The 25,215-nt window shown below is 37.9% G+C and overlaps 1 protein-coding gene across 1 annotated transcript in view; it reads left to right on the top strand.

Annotated features, from left to right (window-relative positions):
- Nucleotides 1–2,257: 2,257 nt before the first annotated feature.
- UCHL3 (ubiquitin C-terminal hydrolase L3) overlaps nt 2,258–25,215 on the top strand; it is a 45,625-nt gene continuing 22,667 nt past the window's right edge. Inside the window, exons 1-6 of the mRNA XM_085058273.1 lie at nt 2,258–2,533; nt 2,766–2,777; nt 14,696–14,824; nt 17,937–18,093; nt 18,443–18,528; nt 19,625–19,672. Coding sequence (XP_084914399.1) covers nt 2,492–2,533; nt 2,766–2,777; nt 14,696–14,824; nt 17,937–18,093; nt 18,443–18,528; nt 19,625–19,672 — 474 coding nt within the window. The 5' untranslated portion in view covers nt 2,258–2,491. The remainder of the gene's footprint in view (nt 2,534–2,765; nt 2,778–14,695; nt 14,825–17,936; nt 18,094–18,442; nt 18,529–19,624; nt 19,673–25,215) is intronic.

The following is a 25,215-nucleotide window of genomic DNA, read 5'->3' as shown; positions in this document are numbered from 1 at the left end:
GACACAGTATAGAAACCAGAAGACAAATGTCATGAGCTACAAGTAGACTGGATAGAGAGATGCTACAGTACTGTCGGTAGGCCAAAGCAAAGCTTCAGGCATAGGCAAGTAGCATTACCGTAGTCCTGCTAAGTGATTACAGGGAGTGAAATATAATAAAAGCATCATTAGGTAATTTATTTCACTTACTACACTTCACATTCATGGAATGGGACATAATTTGCATCAAAACTCTCTAAAGAACTGCACCAAGTTCTTCAAAAAGCACTTATCTAGGCTCTTTCAGTGCCTGGGCCCTGAGCTGTGTGTTATCCCCAACACTCTGCCCTTCTTAGCCTCCTGGCACTTGAATACTCCTGGGTACCACAGTACCTGGAGACACCATCTGCTCCTCATACTGCACTCCCTCCTTCTCTCACAGCACTCTGATTTACCTATGAGCTGGCAAAGCTCACAGCTTTCCTGCACCCTCTCTACCCTGCACACCCCAGATGTAGATTGATGCTCAGGCGCCTGTTTCCCATTGCCCCAGGTCTTTCTGCTCACATGCTGGGCATCCTGGGAGGTCCAGCTCACAGACTTACAGAAAAACCTTGTCCAAATGTCTGTTTCTGAAAGCTCAAGGCCCTGTGCAGGTGCTGCAAGTGGCTGTGTAGGTCAGCTGCAGTCTGTAGAGAGTGGTGAGCAGCAGCAGTTGGTGGCAGATGGGGCTGAAAAAATAATGGAATCAATTAGTTGGAAAAGACCTCTGAGATCATCAAGTCCAACCTATAATGGAACATCCCAATGTCAATTACACTACACCATTCAGTGCCATGTCCAGTCTTTCCCTAAATGCTTCCAGAGATGGTGACTCCACCACCTCCCTGGGCAGCCCATTCCAATGTCTAATCACCCTTTCTGTGAAAAAATTCCTCCTCATATCCAAAGTAAAGCTCCCCTGGCACACCTTGTGACCGTTGTCTTGTCCTGTTACTTGGGAGAAGAGACCAACCCCGACCTGGCTACAATCTCTTTTCAGATAGTTGTAGAGAGTGATCCTGATCCTCCTTTTCTCCAGGTTAAACAACCCCAGCTCCCTTGGCTTACCTCATAGGCTGTGCTCTCCAGACCCTTCCTCAGCTTTGTTGCCCTTCTCTGGACTTGCTCCAGCACCTCAATGCCCTTCCTGAACTGAGGGTTCCAGAATGGACACAGTATCCAAGGTGTGGCCTCACCAATGCCATGATGTATTGCTTCATTTTTAGCCTTTCTGCAATAACTTGAAAGAAGGCACAACACTAAATCTGGTGTGTGTGCATATTTAGCATTGTTTATGCTATGTATGTATTAGACTGTGCTTCATCTTAGCCAAAAGGCCAAGCAAATGCCGTATTTATGATCCTGAGATGGGAAGTATGATGGGATCTGCAGCTACAGAAGATAAATTGTGTTTTTAATCGTGTGTAACACATCTGGCAGCAATTTTCAGTAGGACATATGGGACCTCACCACCCAAGTCCTTGCTTCTACAGTGAAGTCTTCTCAGGCAAGATGAAGCAGGGGAGCAGGCACTGATCTCTTCTCTCTGGCAATCAGTGCCAGGACCTGAGGGAATGGCCTGAAATAGTGTCAGGGGAAATAGTGTTAGGTTAGGTAACAGAAAAAGTTTGTTCACCCAGAGGGTGGTTGGGAAGAGGCTCCTCGGGAAAGTGGTCACAGCACCAGCCTGGCAGAGTTGAAGATGCGTTTAGACAACGCTGTTAGGCACATAGTATGACTCTTGGTGTTGACCTGTGCAGGGGCTGGAGCTGGGCTCCAAGATCCCAGTGGGTCCCTTTCGACTCAGAATATTCCGTGATTCTCTGATGTGGGGGTAATTCACTGCCACTGCTGCTCAGCAGCTCCCTTTGTCCCGCCTCGCCTCGTGGCCTGCCCCGCTCCCCGCGGGCGTACGTCCCTGAACGCTGCCCATGGCTCCCCGCCGCGGTTCAGCTGAGCTCCTGGAGGCCGCTTTGGAGGGGCCAGGCTATGGGAGCGCTTGGCGCTCGCTCCCCACATCCCCGCTGTTCCTGCCGGGATCGGCTCCAGCGGGAGCGGCCCCGGCAGAGCCCCACACCGAGCGGCCGCGCCCCCCGGCGGCTGAGGAGCGCCCCGCAGGCCTCCGCGGCGGGGCGGGAGAGGAACCACCCCTTGCCCCGCCGGGAGAGTCCATTGCCGGGGGAGCCGAGAGGGTGGGGACCGGGAGATGTCCCGGGCATCGCCGCCTTGAGCACTCCGGGGACGGACGGCGGCCACCGCCGGGCGCGTCGCCTCTCCTGTCTCTGCGGAGCGGCGCGGCGGTGCGGGCGGGCGCCGGGCGGGCGTTTCCTCCTTCGCCCGCTCCCCCCCGTGGGGCGCGGCGCGGTGACGCACCCCGGGTCAGCGCTGAGGCGCGGCGGCACCGTGAGTCGCTGTCGGAGCCGCGCTGAGAGAGTCGGCCCAGCTCCGCACCGGGATCCGCCGCCCTGCCATGGAGCCCCATCGCTGGCTGCCCCTGGAGGCCAACCCCGATGTGAGTGCCTGGCGTGGGCGCTGGGAGGCTCTCTGTGCGCGGGGGGCTGCCCGCCCGACAGCCTGCCTGCTGTGGGGTTGGCGGGAGGATGGCGGAGGGGAGAGGGCAGAGGGCCGCGCCGGGCACATCGCCGCTTGAGGGGCGGCTGGTACTGGCAGGGAAAGGCGGGGGGGTCTTATCCCGTGGATCCGACTGGCTCTTAACTCGTTTCTGTTTTCTATTTTATTTTCAGGTCACGAATCAGGTAAGCAGCTTTTATTTGAGGTAATCTTTAGTATCTCTGCAGCTTTGGGCCCGTCTCCTCTCGTTTTTATGTGTTAAAGGCTCCTTCTTGTCCAAGGAGAGTGCTCCTTCCTTCCTTCCTTCCCCACGCGTGTCTGGGCTCAGTCGTCTCATGTCGGACCGTACTGGAACCTCTCCCGTAAAGATACTGTGTGAAAGCAAACGGTAAAAAGAGAATAGTTGTGGCTTAGCTATTATTGTAATGAAATCTCTGATATTTTTAAGGTGGGTTTTAATTCATTAATTAGCAATCAAAACATTAATTTTTGTGTAACGTGTGCCAGGTATGGACCTGTACGTGGTGGCTTTCGTCACATGTATGGATCTGCTTCCATCACTGTGTTTAGTCTCATTCTTCTTTGGCTGACCATAAAAAATAATGTCATTTTACCATACTTGCACTTTGTTGCCTGTGCACGACAATATGTGCATGATTTGTTGTTGCTGTTTTTGTTAGCATGGTGGAACCCACGCTAGAGAAAGGAGGCTTGTTCTAGTCCAGAAAACAATGCTCCCACTAAATAAGCTCTGGCTGAAAGGAAATCACACATACTCCAACCCTGCATCATGTTCTCAGTGACCATTTTGAGCATTTTTAACAAGCATTAGAGGTCAGTTGTTGATTTCAGCAGGCCTGCTGATAATGCTGTTAAAGATGTAGTTTAAGCCAAAGGGCTCTGAAGCTTCCAGCAGCAAAATTGTATTCTTAAAGCTGTATTGTTGAAATATTTTGGAAACTGGAAATTTCTATGTGTGAAGAATGTTTTATTTGGATATTTTGTTGTGGTTGCTGTAATATACAAACTGCATCTGTAAGAGAGTGAAGGGTTATTAGATGCTGGGTCATTTTTTACTTTATAGTTTTCTAGGGCAAATAATTTTACAATTCTCACAGTGTTGCTTCTGTGGAGCAATTTGAGAAGTCTGTAATACCAGTCTCCTGCGTTAAAATTGACAGCCTTTCCTGGGATCCCATCTTGAACATGGGCATTAATTTCCTCATGTTTCCTTATTTTTTCAAATTTTGAAGTTCAGAGACTAAATTCTGGTTTGGAAGAAAGTGTGAATAAATGACTGGTGAGAATTTCATATTCTCTAACTTCTTCCAACTTTCCAGATGTTGAGATTAGCTCATCGTGGCACAAGTTAAGGCCTCAGCTGTAAGGTTGAAATCGAGGAGGATGAAATAGTGACATTTTAAAATCTGAAATATCCTGTTTCACTACATGTTTATATTTTATTGGGAAAATCCTAGAAGAGCGTTAAATGAACAATTTTAAGTGCGTTCAAAATCCATCTCTTTTGCCAATTGGTTTTGCATTGGTGATGGATATATCTGTTGTTGATGATCATGGATAATAGGAATTTGTACTCCACAAGGAGTTTCTTGTTACCATTTCTGCATAGAAAAGGCCACTTGAAACCAGACAGACTTCCTCCTTCACTGTATTTTTCCGTCTTAACTGAGCAGGAGTTGTTATTACATACTCTGAGAGATTCATATTAAAAAAAAAAAAAGGTGGGTGTTGAATATAAATACACCTTGCATTATTAATCATTGTTCTTTTAATTTCGTCAGTACAGTGGTGAACTGTGTAGCAACAGGGTTGTTAGTCATGAGTTATTCATATCCTGCTTGTGTTTAAAACAATAATAGTAATTTGAAATTCAAATGAAGTTACAAACTCATTTTTAGAAAATCCTATTAATTGCAAAGATGGACATTTTTTGTGGTACTCTGTACTGTGCTCTGTAAAATATTCTGGAAGTCTTGAGGATTAAAAAAACCCAAAGGTGTGCCTCTGCAAATGGTAACGTTTGTGTCTGGTAGTAGTTTAATACGTGTTTTTACACAGACATCTATCCAAGTGCCAAGTGTTTCTTTTTAGGTTTTGTTTGTTTGGGGTTTTTTTTGCTATTTGGCTTTTTTTAGTTGAGTGTTAGACTGTCCCTGATGCATACTATTTTGTTACTGTCAAAATTATTGCTAGGTGTGGTAGTGAAGTCTTAAAAAAAATTTCCAGTGACCTGTAAGGTGCATGGATTCTTCGTATTAGATTATAGCTATAACTGTCATTCCAATTCAACAAATGCTTACACTGTTTTGATTATTGTACCAATCATTTTATTCCCTTTATTATCAATACCTAGAAATTAAGTGTACTCAATGCAGGTTCATTTACTTTTAGTATGTTCTTACCATACTGTATGCTCTCTAGTTTTGAAATACAGGCTGTAAATTTGAGTCTTTCAGTCTTTGTGGTAGAAATTCAGATGATAATGAAAAAAATTGTATTTCCCAGTTATAGGTATGTGAAGTCTTTCGCAAATATTTCAGAAGTTTTTCTCTATCTGAAGGTGTTTATACCCCAATACAAGTCCAGGAATTTGTAAATGCTTAATGTATATAGAACCTCTGTTTGTGCATATGTGTTAAAATTATTTGAAGATTCAGAAACTGGCTGATGAGGGTAAACAGGAATATTCTTTTTTAGCTTTAAAGATTTCCAGTGGCACTGGAAGTCTGCCACATACCTGTAGTGATGTTTTCAAGAGAGAAGAGTCGTTCAATGCAGCACACAGTGCTGGTTGTAATGAGTGAAGTCAGGAGTTAAATCTACCGTACAATGCTAAGTGATTATCACAGTACTTTTTTTCTTTTCCTTCACTTCCACAGTCTGACAGAATGAATTGTTGTCTACCTCTGATACAGAAAGAGTTGGTGATGCAGCATTTACAAAGCTCCACTTTGTGTACGGTGGTGACAGGGAATGGTTTCTTCTCTTTGACCTTCAGCTGGGGGGTCTGACATGACCAGTGCTACCCTCCTTCCTGGATCTCTTATGGGATTTTCCTGTTTATCTGTTACCATATGATGTTTGTGTATCTTGTTCCAAATTTCTTCTACAAAAAAAAAGAAAAAAGATTGCATACAAATTTTTTGGAGTGAAGAGATCAGAACACAAGCTGATTGTTCTTCATCATAATGTTGCTTCAGTCTGGCTTGCAACCCACAATATATTGCCTAGGAAGTGTAGATAAACAAAAAGGTAGTCTTGGTGGATATCTTTCTTGAGGTCCCACCTTTTTTCATTCTCTCTTCCCTTTCTTCATCTTACACATTCTAGGAAATACCCCTTCTTCCTGGATAAGATATCATTTCAACTCATGCCTTCATTATATCCAGATAAGGATAGAGTAATTGACTGCATCTGATTATGAAGCTCAAGGACTGGCTTCAGGTAGCTCAGAGTTCAACTACTGAGAGCTGGCTGTGGCTTAGGTTTCTCTTGCCCCATAGGGCTTAGTTGCTGCTTCTTAGTTACCTTCCAGCATTATTTTTAGGCCTTTGGTCCTGCTTTTTTTTGGGGGGAGGGGGAAGGGAGTTGGGTTTTGAGTTTTTTAAGCCATTAAGGTATTGAGAGTCAGCTACATAAAGAAAATTATTTTAGCTCATGAACACCATTGACAGCTGTGACTTGAAAGTTACAGGGAAAATAAAGATCAGAAAGCATAGAACAAATGGCAGAAACTGGATACAGCCAGTCTTTACTCATTTATGGAACACCTCTCTTCAGGGTGTCAGGCAAATACAGAGGTTAATTAAGTATCTTGGAAACAGGCCTTAGTCTTCTTAAAAGGTCTTTTCATTTTCTGGACTCTGAAACACTATACCACAAGCTTTCCCAAAGGAAAGCTGTAGTGATCAAAATAATGGAGAATGCTGTGTGCACAATTCCTGAAGTGCATTGAGAGGTAGCACTCATAGATGTGGTGTGGTGTGTTGGCGTGAAAGGATGTTGGCTGTGGAGAAACACAGATGTCCTTCTAAAAATGCCTAGCTAAACTTACTTTTTTTTTTTTCAGGTGAGGGAGCGGAGTTTAACTCCTCTGTGGCAAGCAGAGTGAAAAACAGTGGAGATAGTGTGCATGCTTGGAAAACAGCCTGTTATTACTAGTGTAGCCTCAGAATGTGGAAAACTCCATTTGTGTCTTTCTGTAAAGACAATACCCCAGAAAGCATTTCACAGAGGCAGCAAAGGGGGAGTGTTGAGCCTGTGATGCAGCATAGCAAAGAATAAGCACAAGGACAAATATGAAAGAATTTTAAATGACCACTGTGAGAGGCCTTTGTGAATGGCTTCTTCTAGTTTAAAACATCTCCAGCTATGTAGTCCTGTTACCGAGTTTAAATAGGTAATTATGTTGGACAGGGAAAATTGTAACTTGTTTTGGCGTCCAGAGTACTATTGATATGAAGAGTTAAAACATAGCCTTAGCTCAGCCTTTGTACGTTCTACAGTAATTGAAAGCTAAGAAAACCATGTGTTTTGCTCCTCTATTTGTACTTGCCACTTCTAGTCCTCCTTTTTTGCTCAGTTTCTTAGTTCTTGTTACAAGGAGACCCTTACTGTTGTGTAGACAGAATGAGGTTCTGCAAAGTAGAAAACAACTGACAGTTGTTTGTGCCTTATATATTATCTTGTTGCACTGAAAATGCTCTTCTCTTCTTCAACATTTTCCTTATGTAAAGGACCAGCAGAGTCAGTAGAATCTAGTTGTTGTTTCAGTAAAACTGTAAAAAAATTAATGTGTATAACAGCTTATTTAGAAGAGTGGATTGATCCAGCTTCTCCCTGCTATGAGTAACTGTTTGGATCATGGAAACAGGTCTGTTAAGTGTTTTTCACTGAATAACACAGTATTCTGTTTTGAATCAGTGGCTCAGTATCAACACCTCAGGACTCTGCTGGATGCATTCTAAAGCTCTTGCCTGTTGGTTTCAGAGGAAGCCTGGGTCAGCTGGTTTGTCCAGATTTCTGTGTGCTTTGCATTGCTGCCTGTGGGATGCCCTGGTTGAATTATGTACAGCAGTGCCTGGGCATACTGGGTGTTAAGTTCCAAAACTGCTTTATGGATGTGTTAAAAATATATACCTCTCATTGTGAAGAGCAGGAACATCAACTGTGAGTCAGTGTTGCTCTTCTAGACACTATAAAGTAATGAACACAATTGGAAGGATAAGAATTTTATGGATATAAGTTTTCTCACATTTTTGAAAAAAAAATGTGATGGGCTGTATTCTTTGAACTTTATTATGGGGTCCTGAAGTAGACAACTTGAGGATATTAAAGAATTTGTAATAAATTTTGAATTTCTCAAGGAAGTTTTTTTAATGGCACAGCTCTTGTTTGAGCAAGATCATACTGTGGCCATTTTAAGTGAGGAGTAGTTGGTAAAGAAGAATAATGCTGCTCATGTAAATTCCAGCCATCTCTTTGTTCCTGGTTTGACTTTTGACCTGCTGTACAGCACTAAAGCTTTTACAGCTGCTACATATGACTGATATGATATCTTCTCTAAAATTTATTGAAAAATTATTCTTTCATTTTAATTCCATAAATGTAATGATGAAAGAATAAAGAAATATATTCTTTAAATGCTCCAACAATAAAATACTGTTTTGGTGGTTCCCTTATTTCTAGAAAGGAATTTCACTTCTGAAATAGACTTGATTTTGTTACATGCTTCTAGAAATGATATGTAAAGAATTGAAAGGAAAATACTGCATTTGTATTTTTAATATAGATTAGTAAGAATTTGATACTTTAAGGAATGAATAATTTTCCCTTTTTTGATGATAATTCCATCAGTTACATTTTACTTGTGTCTTACTACTATTAAGGAAAAAAGAGTAGCTTCAATTCAATAAAGTGCCAAAAATTCTTATGCTTTAATGAAAAAGTTAGAAAATATTGATTGTCTTAATTGGTTTATTTAGATGTTGTTCTTCCAGTTTCCTAAAGGCATAGGAACACCTAGTTTTTGCAGAAGAAAGTCTTAACTGTGGTTTAATTGTGATATAGAGATGCTTTAAGGCATTCAGCAGAAGTACCATAAAATGTAGATACTGTGGGTGTTTTGGTTTACATTTGTGCTTAGAAGAGGATTGCAGCAGTTGGTTCTTCCCCCAGAAGCTCTCTGAGTTTTGCATCTGAGTGTCTGGAAATGTTTGTGCATTTTGCCAGTTTTATGTTTTCACGGTTCCAGCTTTTATACAAATACCACAGTAAAATGTGGAAAAATCCAAGTGTTGAGTATAATGCCTTAGTATTTAAAATGTCACATTCCTGAAGTATTTGCAGATGCTAACTTTAATTGCATTTAAGTTTCAAAGTACTATTTTGTTTCAGTTTTTGTCTTCACTTTGTTTTTACATGCAAGTGACAAAGTAGAAAAGCACATTGCTATTTCAGACAGTATTTCAGTTGTACATTTACTACTTCAGAAGTTTTCTGTTAAAATAAATTTCACCCTAAGGTTGTTTTACTCCACTTACCCTTTCTACATCTCCATCAGCCTCACAGATCAAATCTTCTGCTGCCTCTCTAACTGTGTTTGCAGTATTATTCTAAACTTCTGAAGTCAAGTCACCTAGATCAAGATGCTACCTTTGTCCACTGGGTTTCCATTCTGCTTTTGAAGTTCTTTAAAAATAAACAAGCACGAACACTTCTTTTTTTTTAAATTAAATAAATTTCATGAACCTATAAGGTAGCCAGTGTTCTTCAGAACAGAATAGATTAAAGATAGCGGCTCTGTTGTTTCAATGCTTAACAGTTAGTAGGCTGAAGTAGTGGTACCAGCAATGAAAACAGAATAGCTTATACCACATGCTGCATAGGTGAAGTGCCTTGAAGTGCTAATTGTAGTGTTTTTGCTCTTAACCAACATTTAGACATACAGATTTACAGTTTGTGATCATTTAGAATAAAATGAGGTCATCTGGAAGGGACTTGAGCTCTGCAGACCAACCATCCTCTGTTCAAAACAAGTTGCTCAGCAACCTGCCAAATTCTGAATTTCTCAAGACACAGACTCCATAGCCTCCTGGACAGTTTGTGCTAGTGTTTTACTATGTTGTTTTTAAAATTTATTTTTAAATGCCTTCCTTATCAAATTAAAATTTTGCTGTGTTTCAGCCTCTATCTCTTGTTTCTCATGTTTTACTGTGTGCTGCTGAGATGAGTCTGTCTCCATCTTCCCTGCACTCTTCCTTAGCTAGTTATAAACAGTAGTAGTCAGGTGAGAAAGAAGGGCCTTCTGGAATACAGGGGGGAAAGGACAAATTCACAGGAAGTGCACATAAGGCGGGGGAGTGTAAAGTAATTTCTAAAGTGACTTTGTTTAATGGTTAGTTGGACCAGTGAAAAACCAGGAAGTGTTTTTTGGCAAGATCTTTTAAGACAAGGGAAGAGACAACCAAAAATATGACAATAATGAATAAAAATAAAGTTGTGGGAAAGTGAATACTAGATACAGACTTGTGGGGTTTTTCGTGTTGCTGTTTTTGTGTTGCTCTTCCCGAGCTCCTCTAAGAATTCTGTAATATAGCCACGTGTTTTTCTTTTTTTCTTCTCTAAGGTAAAAGCTCAATGACCTATAAATTAAGAGTAGTCAGCAGTGTGATAAGCAGTGTCTGAGAAAGACATTCTGATACTCTCTTGTGCAGATCTAGAGAAATATGAAGCTGCTATTTTATGTTATCTTGAGTACATAGTATCAATAAGTTAAAAGAAAGTAAACAGCTGAAAGTAAGTGAGCCCTCAAAGTACCCTAACTGTTCTTTACAGTAGATATCTGTAGAACAAAATTGCTTAGATAATCACTAAATAATTGGACAAGAAATCAGCAGAGATCTCTCCCTATAAGTGACTTTCTCTAAAAAGCACACAGAACTTTGTGCTGTCCTAAAACTGGAATGACTTTGTCTTGCCATCCTGCCATCTATTGTTCATCTGCTACCCATCTGTCACTATCTCTTACGCAAGGGCTTATGCTGCACAGTTCTAAAAATTTACTTAATAATTTTCAGAAGGATTTCTATTTTTTTTTCCAGGCCTGAATGAAACCCTCGTGACACACAGAGAGATATCTTCTTTGCGTGTTTTGGGTCTATCCATAGTATTTTATTTTGTTTAATGATTCTACAATAGAGTTGTTAGTCTGGTTGTGTGTTAAGATCACTGCTTGTCATACTAAGCCTTTGCTCTTGCTGTTCTCTGTAGTGCTGATCGTTTTTTGTCATCACTCTTGTTGTTTACCGGAAGTTAAAATTTCTCAGATTGTAAAGTTTCTAGGTGGTATGGTAACAAGAATAATGAAAGATGCCCTGTATCTGTGAAGTTTTAGTTACGCTAAATACTAAATTCAGGAGTCTGAGTAAGCCATTCTTGGGTTTAGTTAGCATTTTGTCAATTTGGGTTGTAAGAGGGCTGGTTTTATTTGTGCTACTTGGTTGCTTGGGTGTTTTTTTTCACCAGTGGTGTAGAAAATGACAAGAGAACCTAAATCACATATTTGTTCAGTAACTTAATGGGATAATTTATCATTACCTTTTCTAGCATGTGTGTGGCTAGCACAGGTTTTTCCCATGAGAAATTTTCTTGTGTTTTATAAATAAAGATAAAGTTTGGATGTTGTTGGAACAGTATCCCAGAACTTGGGCAGTGCAGGCCTGGCCAATCAGACCTGGGGGAAGGCTTCTGACTGACCAATCTGGGTGACTTTTGAGAACTCTATATATGTGATGAAATCAAAACAATAAAGGTCATTCCTTCTTGCCACTGAGAACTGATGCATTCATTACTCTGCTAGCTGCTCAACAGCGACACATGTGGGGTCTTTTTCTAGGTGAGTGTTGATTTTTTATTGCTGGGGTTTTGTACCCTTATTCATGTATTCTTGCAAAATATCAAATGGTGTTTTTTCAGTTGTGTTACTCTTTGTGCAATAAAAATGATAGAAAGATTAGTCACTGGCTTAATATGAGAAGTACTAGAAGTACAAATAATATTTTAATGCACCCATACATGTAGTCCTTTCTTTTTTGATTTCTGTTTTCTATTCACGAAGTGGTAATTATCTTCACAATGTAGAAGGTTAGAATAGAAGTTCAAAATACACTGTCTTCTGTTTCATCACTTACTAAATACTTAACAATACCCCTTTTCCAGTGTTCATTCAAAGGTAATAATTTTTTAATAATAATAATAATTTCTTCCCAGTCCTGGTAAGATTTAAAGGTGGTAGAGAACCAGAAGCGCTTGGCATATTACATAAGCAGTCTTCTGAGCATATTTTCTTATTGTACTTCAAAACTACTTTGTTTTTTAAACTATAAAAAAAGGTAGGTTTTGAAAAGCTTTAGTTATGACTTGTGCCTAGTCCCACAAACCTCTGTGTAAGGGAACAAAATTTCATTAAGTGCTTGATGGAAGACACTTTATGTTCCCCCTTCACCTTCCTTTTCCTTTTTGAATTTAAGGTCAATTCATGATTTTCATTAGTAGGTAATGTAAAAAAAATCAAGAGAAAAATGGGGAAAAGTGCTTACATGGTATTATGAAACGAAAACGTCAGTATTTTGCAATACAGATAGAATCAAATACTGGACTAGCTCTGTGAACAATATAATTTACTACTGTAGATACACAGCCATATTAATTTTTCTGAGATACAAACTTTTTTCAAACTTATTTTCCCTTGGTTTTGATGTCATGTCTTGCAGTATAAAATAGAAAGAGGTAAAGTGCAGGTCTTATGTTCCTCCCGTTCAAAACATTGGCTGCAATTGCAGCTTCATTCTCTTAATAAACTTTAAGGTATATCTATTTTTTATTGTTTTGCCCCCTTGTAGAAGATATTTCTAAGTGTTACTGGTAAAAGTCTTCCTCATTCTTTATAAATACTTGGTGTCCATACATTCAGCCTTTGTAGAAACTGTATCTTCTATGTTTGTAAATCTTGGCTCTGTCTTGTGAAAGACAACAATCTTGCTTCTTGCCCAACACAAGCTGAAATTGCTCTTGTTGGATGAAGACACTTGTATTTTGCTGTATGTTCTTGTGTTTTGTTTTCATACAATATTTTGGGTATTTCTTACAGTTATACCTATGTAGGTATGAATCTACTCAGCCATGGCGTAACTGTTACTGAATTCTTGTGTGGATGTGTAAGCCCTCTCTCCAGAATCATACAATCACTGAATAATTAAAGCTGAAAAAGATCTTTTGGTCCTTGAGTTCAGCTGTTAGCTTAGCACTACTATGTTCACCACTAAAGCATATCCACAAGTGCCACATCCATATGCCTTTTGAACACTTTCAGGGATGGTGACTCCACTACTTCCCTGGACAGCTGGTTCCAGTGCCTGACCAACCTTTCAGTGAAGAATTTATTTCTGGTATCCAACCTAAATCTCCCATGGCTCAACTTGGCCATTTCCTCTGGTCTTGTCCCTTGTTACCTGAGAGAGGGGACCAACATCCACCTGTCTATAACCTGCTTTCAGGTGGAGAGTGGTCAGGTCCCCCCAAGCCTCCTTTTATCCAGGCTAAACAACCCCAGCTCCTTCAGCCATTCCTCTTAAGACCTAGCTCCATTGTCCTCTGGACTCACTCTCGCATCTCAGTGTCTCTGTGGAAGTGAAGGGCCCAAAACCAGACACAGGATTTGAGGTGCAGCCTTACCAGCTGATCATCTGGGTGGATTATGGAAAGAAATGAGGATATTTCATGTCTTTTATTTAGGCTTATATTTTCACATCATTCTTAAGCACCTTTCCTGCAAATGTATCAATAACTAGACTTCCTCAAATAGTGTTGGGCAGGAAGTACAATGAAGCTTTTAAAAGAAAGATAATAGAAAGTTCTTCTGGTCGCCTACAGTACCACTTTTGGTAACAGTATTGGGAACTCTGAAGTTGAGTTTTCTTGACAGCTGGTTAAAGAAATGCTTTAGGAGTTCATTGTTTTACGATTGAGGAGGGTAGGGGAATATTGCTTGCTGCATCTTTTTTTAGGCATTTAAGTTTTCAGCTGTTTATCAGCAGTCTTAATCTTACTTTAAATTTAGGAGCCCCAGGTGACTGGATAAGTTTTTCTTATAGAATGTATTTTCCAGCAGAAATAGAGTAAGTTGTGAGATATAAACTTTTTAAAAAATACATAGGGTTCCCCTCATCTTTCTCTCCCCAAGGTATTTCTTTTATATGTAGAAGTAGTGTTTCAAAAAAGGGTCTGTATATGCCACAGTGTAAAATTAGTTTTTCCTTATAATTCTGAATGGTTAGTGTGTGTATAGTAACAACAGTTCCCAAATTCAGTTAGGTTCTTCATTCTGACAATGCAAAGATTTCAAATTGCCGTAGATCATCTCTGTATTTATTCTGCAACTGTTGTTGGGATGCCTAGCTTTCCTGAGTACAAGAAGAACATCCAATTAAAAGTGAGCATCCGATCATTGTCTACTTCAAAATATATTACTCTTCATAATTTTAAGGGATTTTTCATGTAAAAGAACACCTTAAAAGGTACATCTACTAAAATGTGTATCTGGTATACTTTTGCTCTTAGCATCTTTTTGCATGTAGGAGCTCCAATATGAGCGCTGATGCCAGGTATTGTGGTACTTGTGGAGTCAAATAATATCATAAGTTTGTTCATATGTGCTCTGACTGATGGCTCTGATGATTTCTAGTAAACCCGAATATTCAGTACTCTTCTATTTTTTGATGGAACAATTTTAAAAATGGTTGAAATGGTTTAGTAAGTAGTGCTCAGAGTGTTTCCACTTTTCTTTCATAGAGACTATTTAAATACATAAAACATAGGGATTTTGTGTGTGTTTGTATGTTAATACCCTGATTTATTCAGCATTATTTATTAAAACTTGTATTTTTTTAATTCTCTTTAAATTTTAGAAAGCATGGGTTGTTGTAATATGTTTCACATTGTGGATACTCTGGTACACTTCTGAAAAGATTGGTGTTTGAGTGTACTTGTTTAATATTACACTTTCTTTTTTTTTCTTTTCCAGTTCCTGAAACAGTTGGGTATACATCCTGACTGGCAATTTGTAGATGTTTATGGTATGGAACCAGAACTGCTTAGCATGGTGCCAAGACCTGTATGTGCTGTACTACTTCTCTTTCCAATAACAGAAAAGGTAAATGTTTATTTAATAATCAGTTCATTGCTTTTTTCATAAAGGAAATGTGAATGAAAGTTTGAATTTTGTACTTTGGTGTCATATTAGAATTGAGATGAGATTTAAGCCTTATTCTAGAGACTTCTTCATTAAAAATAACACAAAAAATGCTTCCTTCAGAATCTTCTTTTGATAACCTTGCATGTATATTTCTCATTTCTTTTCGAATCAGAATGGGAAAAGCTAATGTAGAAGCATGGAGAAATATGCCTCACATTTTTCTATTACAGACAATTTAAGGCTTTTTTTTTTTATAGTAAGCACTGTGAAATGGTTTATTTTGCTGTTTTTAGTAGAAAGCTACAATAGCATAATGAAAATAAGAAATAGGGTGTAGGACTATATGCAACTCCTTTTTGAGTTTTTGTCCTGTTATACTGACAGTCCTTCAAACTTTAATTCACTTCAATCCACTTTCAGTTCAGTCATCAGTATTGATGTGGCTTTCACTTGTTGGACAGATGGGACATATTATTAAGATGAAAGACAGTTTCCTCCCCCCTCCTTTTGCTTTGTTGATCTGTGAAATACTTGATTTGGTTAAACCTTCAAGTATGCTTATTTTGTGTCATCACATGCTTTTATGTAGTGTGATTCATATTGAGCTTTCAATTTTTAAAAGTATTACATGATTGTGATAAGGTCAGCCAAAAAGGTTGAAGTGAATCTGTCCACAATTCATTCTTTTAATATGTCTCTCAAAAAGAATAAGTAGTTCATAATGACAAATCACTTAGCTATTAAAGCTTAACTTCTACAACAAAATGTGTTTAAATAGAGAGAAGAGTGACAGGTCAGTCTTCTTACACATTAGGTCCTGTAAACCTCTGCATTCTCAGTTTCTCCAAAACAGCTATGCAGGCAGTCCTTTCCAAGCTTGATTTCAGCCACCTTGATAGTTTTGAGCTTAATCAAACTCTCAACTCACCTGTCTTCAGGAAATGTCCTTTCTCTCACCTTTGAGGCATTGTTTTCTGTGTGCTCTCATTTCTGTCTGGCTGTTTGAACTACAGGTCTGAGCTCCTCTCATGACTGTCACTTTTCTTTGCCTCTTTGCTTGTACAAACCTGGTTTTGGATCATGCTATGGGAACATCATCCCATAGGAAGGAACAACCTTCCTCTTGTTCCAGAAGGTGTATCTGATTTCATCCTGAAGAAGCATAAGACAAACAAAGCCAGAGAAACAACGTATGCTCTGTTGTGTCAATCAGTCCAATTTGAGAACCAGCCAATGTTTGGCATGTTAATTCTTCTGAAACATAAGGGACACAAGTGTTTCCATCAACTGTTAAGCCTGGCTGTGTGAAGGATGAATATTTCATGGGAAGTCCCAATGTTCTGAAGCTTTTGTCGGTCAGTGTGAACTCCACAAGACCCTCAAGCATTATTTTGTATTTCTAGAGTAGTTTTTTCCTCTTCAGCTGCCCTTTCAACATCGCCTGTAAAATAACACTTTTATTTATGATTTATTTGTTTCTTGGCTGTGTCTACATTTATGAAAATGCCTTTTAGTATTGCTGACTTTGTAAACACTTTTCTAACATGTCTGGTCTTCTGTCTGGAAGTTCAGTTGTTTCATGTTTCCTCTATGCCAATTACCTTGAACTTGATTTTAGGGCAAGCATGATAGCATATGGATAATTTTAGGGTTGTTGTCCAGTTTAAAGGTCAATGGCTTTCTTAGTCTGCAGAGTAGGTTGTAGACAAAGGGAATATTGTGGGTGTTGGCCATTTTGGGCGTAATGAATGAATAGATCCAAATGAATATAAATCATGGGATATCTTAGGTTAGGAGGAACCTCTTGAGTGGATCTAGTCTAACCCTTGCTCAAAATTGTATTTTTGATAATCTCAGCATTTATATATTTATTTTTGCTGTGGAGTTTATTTTGATTGGGAGGGAATGGATGGCAGGTGTATTGTTTAGCTCTCTAGTCTGAACTTTATGTCCAAAAAAGCTCTATTAAGTTTTTGTCTCAGTTAAGCCTGTTTTGGGTTAACTTGTAGATAAATGGTGCCAAATTAAAATGGTTTATAATGCTTTTGCTTGTGATTACTTAGACTGTTCAGAACGTTAGACAAGCTGCAAGTGTGGAATATGATGCTGGAAAAAGTTTTTGGTTTTATTTGTCACTGACAGTAATAAAGCATGAGGGAAATTTCTCACATTCTGCATTTATACTTTATTTTCATCATACTTGTATAAAAAGCCCATCTACCTCAGTTTTGGGTTTTGGTTTTTTGGTTTGTTTTTTTTTTCAAAAATACCTGGTAGAAGAGGCAGAGGAGGAAGCATTGTCTGGAACATTTGTGGATTTATGTATTTCTTTTTCTGTTTGAAATCAAAATTTTGAGAAAGAAAATAAATAAACAAAAGCCACAAACAAATCCAGTCAAAAAACCCACTACAACAACCCCCCAAAAAGGAACCCCCCCAAAAAGAATCCCCCCCAAAAAAGCACAAAGCAATGCAATATTGCACAGTATAGCAGATTTTAGTCAATTAAGATCTTTATAAAACAAGTACTTTAGATTGTTCAGTCAAACCAAATTCTCTTTTTGCTACAGAAAATAAGCATTTACTTTATGAATAGGGCTTTTGAAGGGCCTGTTTTGGGTGTTATATAAATCTTATTTTGTACTCCTGGGAGAAATGAAGTATAACAATGGAACTTTTAAAGAATGCTTCATGATGATCACCTGAAGTAGTATGGTTTTCTTGATTGCACTTTGACACCTCTGTCCTTAAAAAGCCTTCAGTTGGATTGAAGAGAGAGGGTGATGTGATCTCAGATCAAGGAAAGATTATGAACATCTTTGAAGTTATTTTAGATAACACATATTCAAAATGATGTTTCAAGTGTGACTTTTTGACTAACATCAAAGCATTGGGTTAAGAAACAATATAGAACTGTTCAGGTAATTTTACATATATATACTTGTTGGACCACAGGAGTTAAACATTTCAAATGGTAGTATTAATTAGCTGTTGTGTTTTACTAATTATTTTTACTTGAATAATATAGCTATTTGTACTATTTGTGAAATGTCTTTAACTTTCCTTCTAGTATGAAACCTTCAGAACAGAAGAGGAAGAGAGGATAAAAGCTAAGGGACAAGATGTCAAATCATCAGTGTATTTCATGAAGCAGACCATCAACAATGCTTGTGGAACAATTGGGCTAATTCATGCTATTGCAAACAACAGAGATAAAATGAACTTTGGTAAGGTATTTTGGTTTGGTTTTTGTTGGCTTTTCCCTTTTTTCCTTAACTGTGGGAAGCCATAGAAGGAAGGATGTGCGTTTTTCTCTGAAAATAATCATTCATAAAGGCTAAAGGAGCACATTTTTACCTATAATGATAAAAACAGTATTTCATACTAATTTATGAGCTAAAGCATTTGAAACATTGCGAACTACAGCAGGCAGCAGTTCACTTTGCAGTCAGACTTCTGTGTCTTAAAGATACAGTATGATTCTATCTTCAGATCTTTTGTTGGATTCTGTAAGCTGTGAATGAATTTGGAATTAAAACGTGATGCTAATTATGTCTTTTTAATTTTTTTTTTAAGAAACTAATTCTTCACTGAAAAAGTTCCTAGAAGATTCATTATCTATGACTCCTGAAGAAAGGGCCAAATACCTAGAAACTTATGAAGTTAGTATCATGTGTTTTTACTTCTGTTTAAAATGGTGTAAGAATTACTTGCATGAGCAGATACTGTCCTTGGGGGTTGACTGAGTGAAGCACCTAAACAAATTTGATTTTGTAGTGAGCTTGTGATCAGACAGTTGCTACAAAGGAACTGTTTTGGTATTTTAGAGTATTCCTGCCTGCTCATAGCTCAGTGAGCAGAATGGATTTTGTCAATGTTCTTATCCATAGTAATTTACTGACTTAGTTAAATTTACATTGAAATGCATGAGAAACGTGTGCATAATCTCTTTTTTTTTTTTTTTTTTGGTGGGTCCAGGATATAGTTTAATGGGCAATTTAAGCTGATCTGGGTCTATTGTTGAAAGGATGATCCTTTTGCTATCTCTTAATTTGTGCCTTCTAGTCATATCTCCATTTTTTTACCATTGGTGCACACAAAGAGCTGATTTGGCTGAAATATGATCTCCTTCCCCTGCCATCCTAAACCATGAAATGAGCTCGCTGATAATGTGGTTATCCACATCATTAGTGCTGTTTGAAAGGATGTGGCAGAAACATCTGGCCCGGGGTGGATGGAGAACAGTACTGTTGCTCCTGATGGTAATGATGGTCCTCTCTCAAAATGAAAACCTTGATGATTTTTGAGTCAGAGTTCAGTTTTAGCACATTGTGAAGCTCTCAGGAATATGAGTGTTAATATGTGGCTAAAGGAAGGAGTAACAAACATAAACAGCAGACATTTGATGATATTTTCTATAGAAATGTTGGACACAAAATGACTGATCAGAGCTTCTAACTAAATTATTTTTTCTGCTCAAAATGATAGATAAAAAATGCTTGTAGTGTTTCCTTTGTATAAAAGTGCCAGTACAAGCTGTTAGATATTTGATCTGAATTGACTGTAAGGAAAATGAAATATTGGCGTTCTGAGATCTTTGGAGGTGGAGATTATTTGTTTATGATCTTTCTTATTTATTATAAGCTCTGAACAAAAATATTTACATCTATGGCATTTGATAAAATGAAGTGTAAAAATGGTTCTTACAACACTGAAAGTCTCTCATTTAAAATCTGATTGAAATATATTTTATTTTAGGCTATTCGTGTCACTCATGAATCCAGTGCCCATGAAGGTCAGACTGAGGTATTCATTTTTTTTAAACAATCCCTGTTAATATTTACTTTGAGATTAATGTAATTGACATGAAAGAAATCATATATTAAAGTTTTACAGTGAAATTGAGATTATTGCTTGCTTTTCAGTATTGTGCCATTAGTCCAAAATCAAGTGGCATTGTTAGGGGGGAAACCAAACTTGAAGCTTGGGGTTTTTTTGTTTGTGTGTGGGTTTTGGTGGTGGTGGTTGTTTGCATTGGGTATTGTAGCTCTTATATAACATGAAAGATCTTTCTCATCTTCATTTCAGAAGATTAAAAACAGACAATATCAGAAAGTTGAGGTTTTCATGTTGCAAATGTGTGGGTCAGACTAGAAGACTCATAGTAACCATATGAGTAAAACAAATATTTTATGAAAGTCCAAAAAGTTTTAGTTCAGGAAAAGAAGTAGTCCAATACTTGGTTTGCAATTATCTATGTGCTGTTTGTATACAATACAAATTCAGGTAAATTCTCAATAGCATACATATTTATAAGCATTGATGCCCCAACAGATTGTGTGATATAGAGAAAAAAACCCTGAAAGCTGACAAAAAACCTGAAAATAATCATAAACCTGAACATTCAACATTTTCCTGCTTAGTTATACTAAGTCCATTTTCCATATTATCAGTTCAGATTTAAGTATCTGTTCCACAAAAAAAAAAAAAAAAACAATTGGATTATTGCTAGCACGGCTTTGTTTGATAAAAAGAGAAACACTTCTATGTTTGGCTGTGACTCCAGTGACTCATCCATTCTCTCTTTTTGAAGTACAGTAGGTGACATTTTCTTTCTTTTGTGCAATGTCTTCTATACAATGCAAGGGAAAGCAAAGCAGTCCTTTCTGTTCCCCCCTTGCCCTGTCTGGAAATGAAAATGAAGAGAATTGTTTCAACTACTTCTGTTACAGATATTCAACTTCCTTTGTAGTATTTTCTTTTAAAAAACACACCACTCTCTCTTCTTATCTCTTTCTCTAAGTCAAGGTTCTATGTTTCAAGAAGCAGCATCAGAGCACATTTGTATTTTTTCCTTTTCTAAGTAAGAGACTCAAAAAAAGTCGGATCTATTTTTTTTTTTTAAATGAGTCCATTTCTAGATATTCTTGGCAAGCTCAGTAAGAGCGATTATTCCAACAAGTTGCTCAAGACTGAATCTTTTTCTAAGATCCTTGTGAAAGAGAAGCTTCTTTAGCTGTTTTGATGTACTGTGAGGTTCATCTAGGGAATGGTCTGTCTCTGCATTCTTCTGGCAGATGTTATGCAATGATTGACAAAGAAAAGGCAAGGTGTGTGTGTTCTGAGAGTCTTTGTGAAGATTCAGGAAGCATTTAAGTGATGATGGAATCTCCTAATAATGGACAGTCAACTTCTTGAACTTCCATTAATTATTTTGTTTCCTGATCAAGATAACCACAATACAAAAGATTAATAATCGCATGGAAAGATGAAGACTTTTTTTCATAATGAAAAATTACAAGATTGTCTTAGCAACCATGCCTTAACACAGATATTGAATAGCTACTTTCCTTGCCAATTATTTATTATTCCGTTTTGTATAACTCTATCTGTAAATAATTCAATATGGCTATTCCTTCGGCTGGCAAAATAACTTTTTCCTGTCTTTTTGTTTCCAAAGCAGAATAGTACAAAGGCTGAATACATTTCCTAGGACCATTTTTTCAGAATAGTTCTCATCCGTCAGCCAAGGAGGGAAGAAATAAACAAGTTTTATTACTGGAACATCAAATTGCCTGGAAATCCTGTCCTACCATATGGTAGTTAAAAAGGCAGCAAAGCCTCCCCATTCATTGGTACCTGAGGACTTGCTTTACTTTATAAAGTAAAATTCTTTTTAAGCAAAACAAAATATGGAACATGAACATGCTGAGAAGTGTAACTGAGTTGAAGTGATTTAATCTCTTCTTCCTTCCATTTTAAATGTCTCTGTGTACTCCTTGTGTTGTGATTGAAGGGACTGATAAACAGCATGACCTTCCAGGTGCTGAGGTTACCATATGCAGGTCATAGGAGACTGTTGATTTGTCCTGTCGGGTAAGTTGAGGATTTCTAGCTCCTTTGGAGAAAGAAAGCAGAGAATCCCATTCTTCCTGCATATCCATAATTTGTTACAATTGCTTTCCTGAGAATTTAAACTTCCTTTAAGAGCACTGGAAAGGAGCATGGTTACCTTCCATGACTGGGGTTTTTATTCTCCCACTGAGCTCCTCAACTGTCCAAATAGCCAAGGCATGTTGCTTAGAAATCTTTTCTGTGAGTAAAGTTGACTTATTCAGTTGCTTAATGATAGTAAGTGCTGTATAGTTAGTGCTTTATGAACAAAATGTCCTAAGTCTCTTACAGATTTAAAGATTAAAAAAACATTCAGGCCTACTTTTTCTTAGGATGATTAATTTGTCTGGTGTGCTTCATGGGAAAAGCCTGCTCTATGGCTAGTTCTGTCTCTTAGATAGGTATTGCATACTACTGTCCACTCACATTTTCAGAAAGGCTTGCTTAAACTTAACGGTATTAGACAGAACAGAACTTCCAAAAGTGGGGTGTATAGCAGTCAGTTCTGCTGATTTGGTTAGGAAGCTTTCAAGATTCTGATGTTTTCTTGCACCATGAAAAACACTACATCATACAATTGAGATACAGTTAAATTTTGTGGAATCTTGAGCTGCAAAAGGTTTAAAAATAGCATAGAGTACAGACCTGTTCTCTTCTGATAGTGCTGTGGGGTGAGTTTTGGGGTTTTTTTTCCCTGGATTCTGATTTTTCAGATATTTGAAGATTCAGCCATTGATAGTTCTAATTAAAGCCTTTATTCGTGGATTGCTCCTGACAGGCTTCCTAAGTCTTCACAGACGTTTTTAATAATCTTAGTGACTACTTAGTTTTTACAATATGCTAATGGCTTTTCTGCTTTTTTTCTGTTTCATGTATGTGAGTAGCTCAAACCTCAAAATAAAGCAAGTCTAGCTAGAAAAAAAAATTAGAAGTTATACGATAAAGTGGTGCTATCTTTCTAGTGTCTGTATTCTATTATCTTGTCTGGTGGGTAGTATTTGTTTCTGTTTTAGCATAATCTGTAATCACATTTTATTTCTTCTAAATTCCGTGTGTTTTGAAGAAGTGTTCTCTTGGGGGAGAAAAAGTCCACATTTGGCAAGGTATTACTTGTAGTGGACTTCTAGATTGTAGGTCTTCTGGAAGAGTTACAGTGATCAGTTTGCTTCTGGGATGTATCATTACTGTGGGATCTATTTGGATGAACATTAATTGCTAAGAAAATGGATTGAAGCTGAAAGCTATAGAATGTTTTTCCTTGATGGGTGCTTTAACAGGCTTCCCAAGTTTGATAGCTGTGATTAATTTGTTTAGGAAAAAAAAAAAAAGGCTGTATTCAGCCATTTTGTCTAACTTCCAGTGTTGCACCTAAAACATTTACAGGCCATCTACAGACAGGATTTAAACTAAGTTCTTTGAGGAGGTTTTTTATATATTAAATTTTTTAGAAATTTAATGCATTTACTAAATTTTTATTAAATTATTTTTCTTAAACATAAGAGGTTTTGCTTTTCTTTTCCTTCAAGGAGAATAAACTTTTAAGAACTGTTAAGCAGTTTTAAGTAAGATAATTCATTTCAAGTTTGCAAATTGAAAGGATTGTAAATTTGCACTTAATCCCTCAGGCCAGGTTTTGGACCAGGTTCTGTCAATACTCCTGAATTCTCTGGCTCCATGTCTCACTTTATAGCTACAGTAGAGCAAATCAATAGCTAAAGCAGTCTTATGGGTACTTTTTGTGGATACTTCTGTGTAAAAAATCTAAGTCTGTTTAAAATTACTTTGGTAGCAAGCAATAAGATCTGGAAATGGTTCCACAGAAGTGTCATGTTGGCTTCAAGGGTGGTTTGATTCTGATCACGTGTTCAAGTACCATAATGAGGCAATTAATGTAAGATTCCTGTAACAGTCTTACTGTTGAAGTTTATGATGCTGAAGTTTACACTTTCTCAAGTGACAGGTGTTTCATATCCAAAGCTGCCAAAAAAAAAGTATCTAGGTCTTTACCTTAAAGCGTCATAGATCCAGAGTACTCTTTTCTGTGTGGTAGTTCTGACCTGCAGATACTGTTAAAACTACAAGAGGTGCCAGATACTAAAGATCCTCTTTATTCTTCCATGAGTCTTCTGCTGAGTATACATTTCTGTTTATAATATCTAGAATGTCTTAAGATGTGGAAAATAGAGCCTGTTTCTTTGCAGAAATGTTCACACTTTTTAGCTGATCCTTATTTTATTGCTTTGTGCTGAGCAGTGTTTGAGTTTTCCCTTTTGTTTCGCATTTGGGTTTTGTTTTCCTTCTTGTTCTTCTGATGCCTCCTTCAGCAGTTCGTAAGCTTTGAAACCCTGTGCTGCCACACATCTTAACATTTTTGATACCCTCTTATGAAAAAACAAAACCACCCTTTCCCCTCAAGAAACCACAGCCCTTCTGAAATATTAAAGTGACAGACAGTTTGTGGATCTGTGTTGGCTGTCTAATCAACAGTGATCAATAGTGACTAAGTTATGGCAATATCTGAGAGAGGAAAAGTAGCAATTTGTAGCAGTGACCAGGGTTAGCTTCATGTCTTATTTTTTTTTTTGTATTGCTGTCTTGTGGCTAGCACAGTTTTTCCCATGAGAAGTTTTCTTGTGTTTTGTAAATAAAGATAAAGTTTGGATGTTTTTGGAACAGTGTCCCAGAACTTGGGCAGTGCAGGCCTGCCATCAGGCCTGGGGAAGGCTTCTGACTGACCAATCTGGGTGACTTTTGAGAACTCTATATATGTGATGAAATCAAAACAATAAAGGTCATTCCTTCTTGCCACTGAGAACTGATGCATTCATTACTCTGCTAGCTGCTCAACAGCGACATCGTCTTGCATTCCTTTCAGTATAATTGTAGTAACTATTTGCAAGTAACAGATCAGAAAATCTGAATCGAACATATTTTGAAAACAGGATGTTATTAAATGAGAGGGACTTCCAGGTCTAGAGTCTTTTGCAGAGTAAATAGCCCTTTTGAATTTGGAGTTGAAGAAGAAACTTATTTTGTATCCTACCTCCTCATTTGCATTAATAATATAAAGTTACTCTGGTTTTGCCTGGAAGAGTAGGAAAGGAGGAAAATGCAAAGGCACACTTTGTATAGAAATAAACCAATAGAAATTGTTTAGCTTAGTTAAACAATTATAAGCTGCGATAGCTTGAGGGAAGTTATTCCAGATATAAAATATTATCTGTACTGATTCTTGAAATAAATGACCTTTTTAATATGTGAATATAATAATATGAGTAGAAAATACTTTTGTTCTGCTCTCATATTACTGACGTCTATATGCACTACTTTTGCAACTGTGCTTCATTATAGCTCAGTTCTACAGTAAGGAAAATGGCAAGCTCTACCACAGAAAGTTATTTTTAAAAGAATAATTGGCCTTTAGTCAAGAAATTAGATCCAGAGAATAATTCGTA

This window comes from Lichenostomus cassidix, chromosome 1 (assembly GCF_008360975.1).
Source record: "Lichenostomus cassidix isolate B80296 chromosome 1, HeHo_3.0, whole genome shotgun sequence".
Taxonomy (NCBI): Eukaryota; Metazoa; Chordata; class Aves; order Passeriformes; family Meliphagidae; genus Lichenostomus; species Lichenostomus cassidix.
Note: the sequence above shows the minus strand (reverse complement) of the source record. Positions and strands in the feature narration are given on the sequence as shown.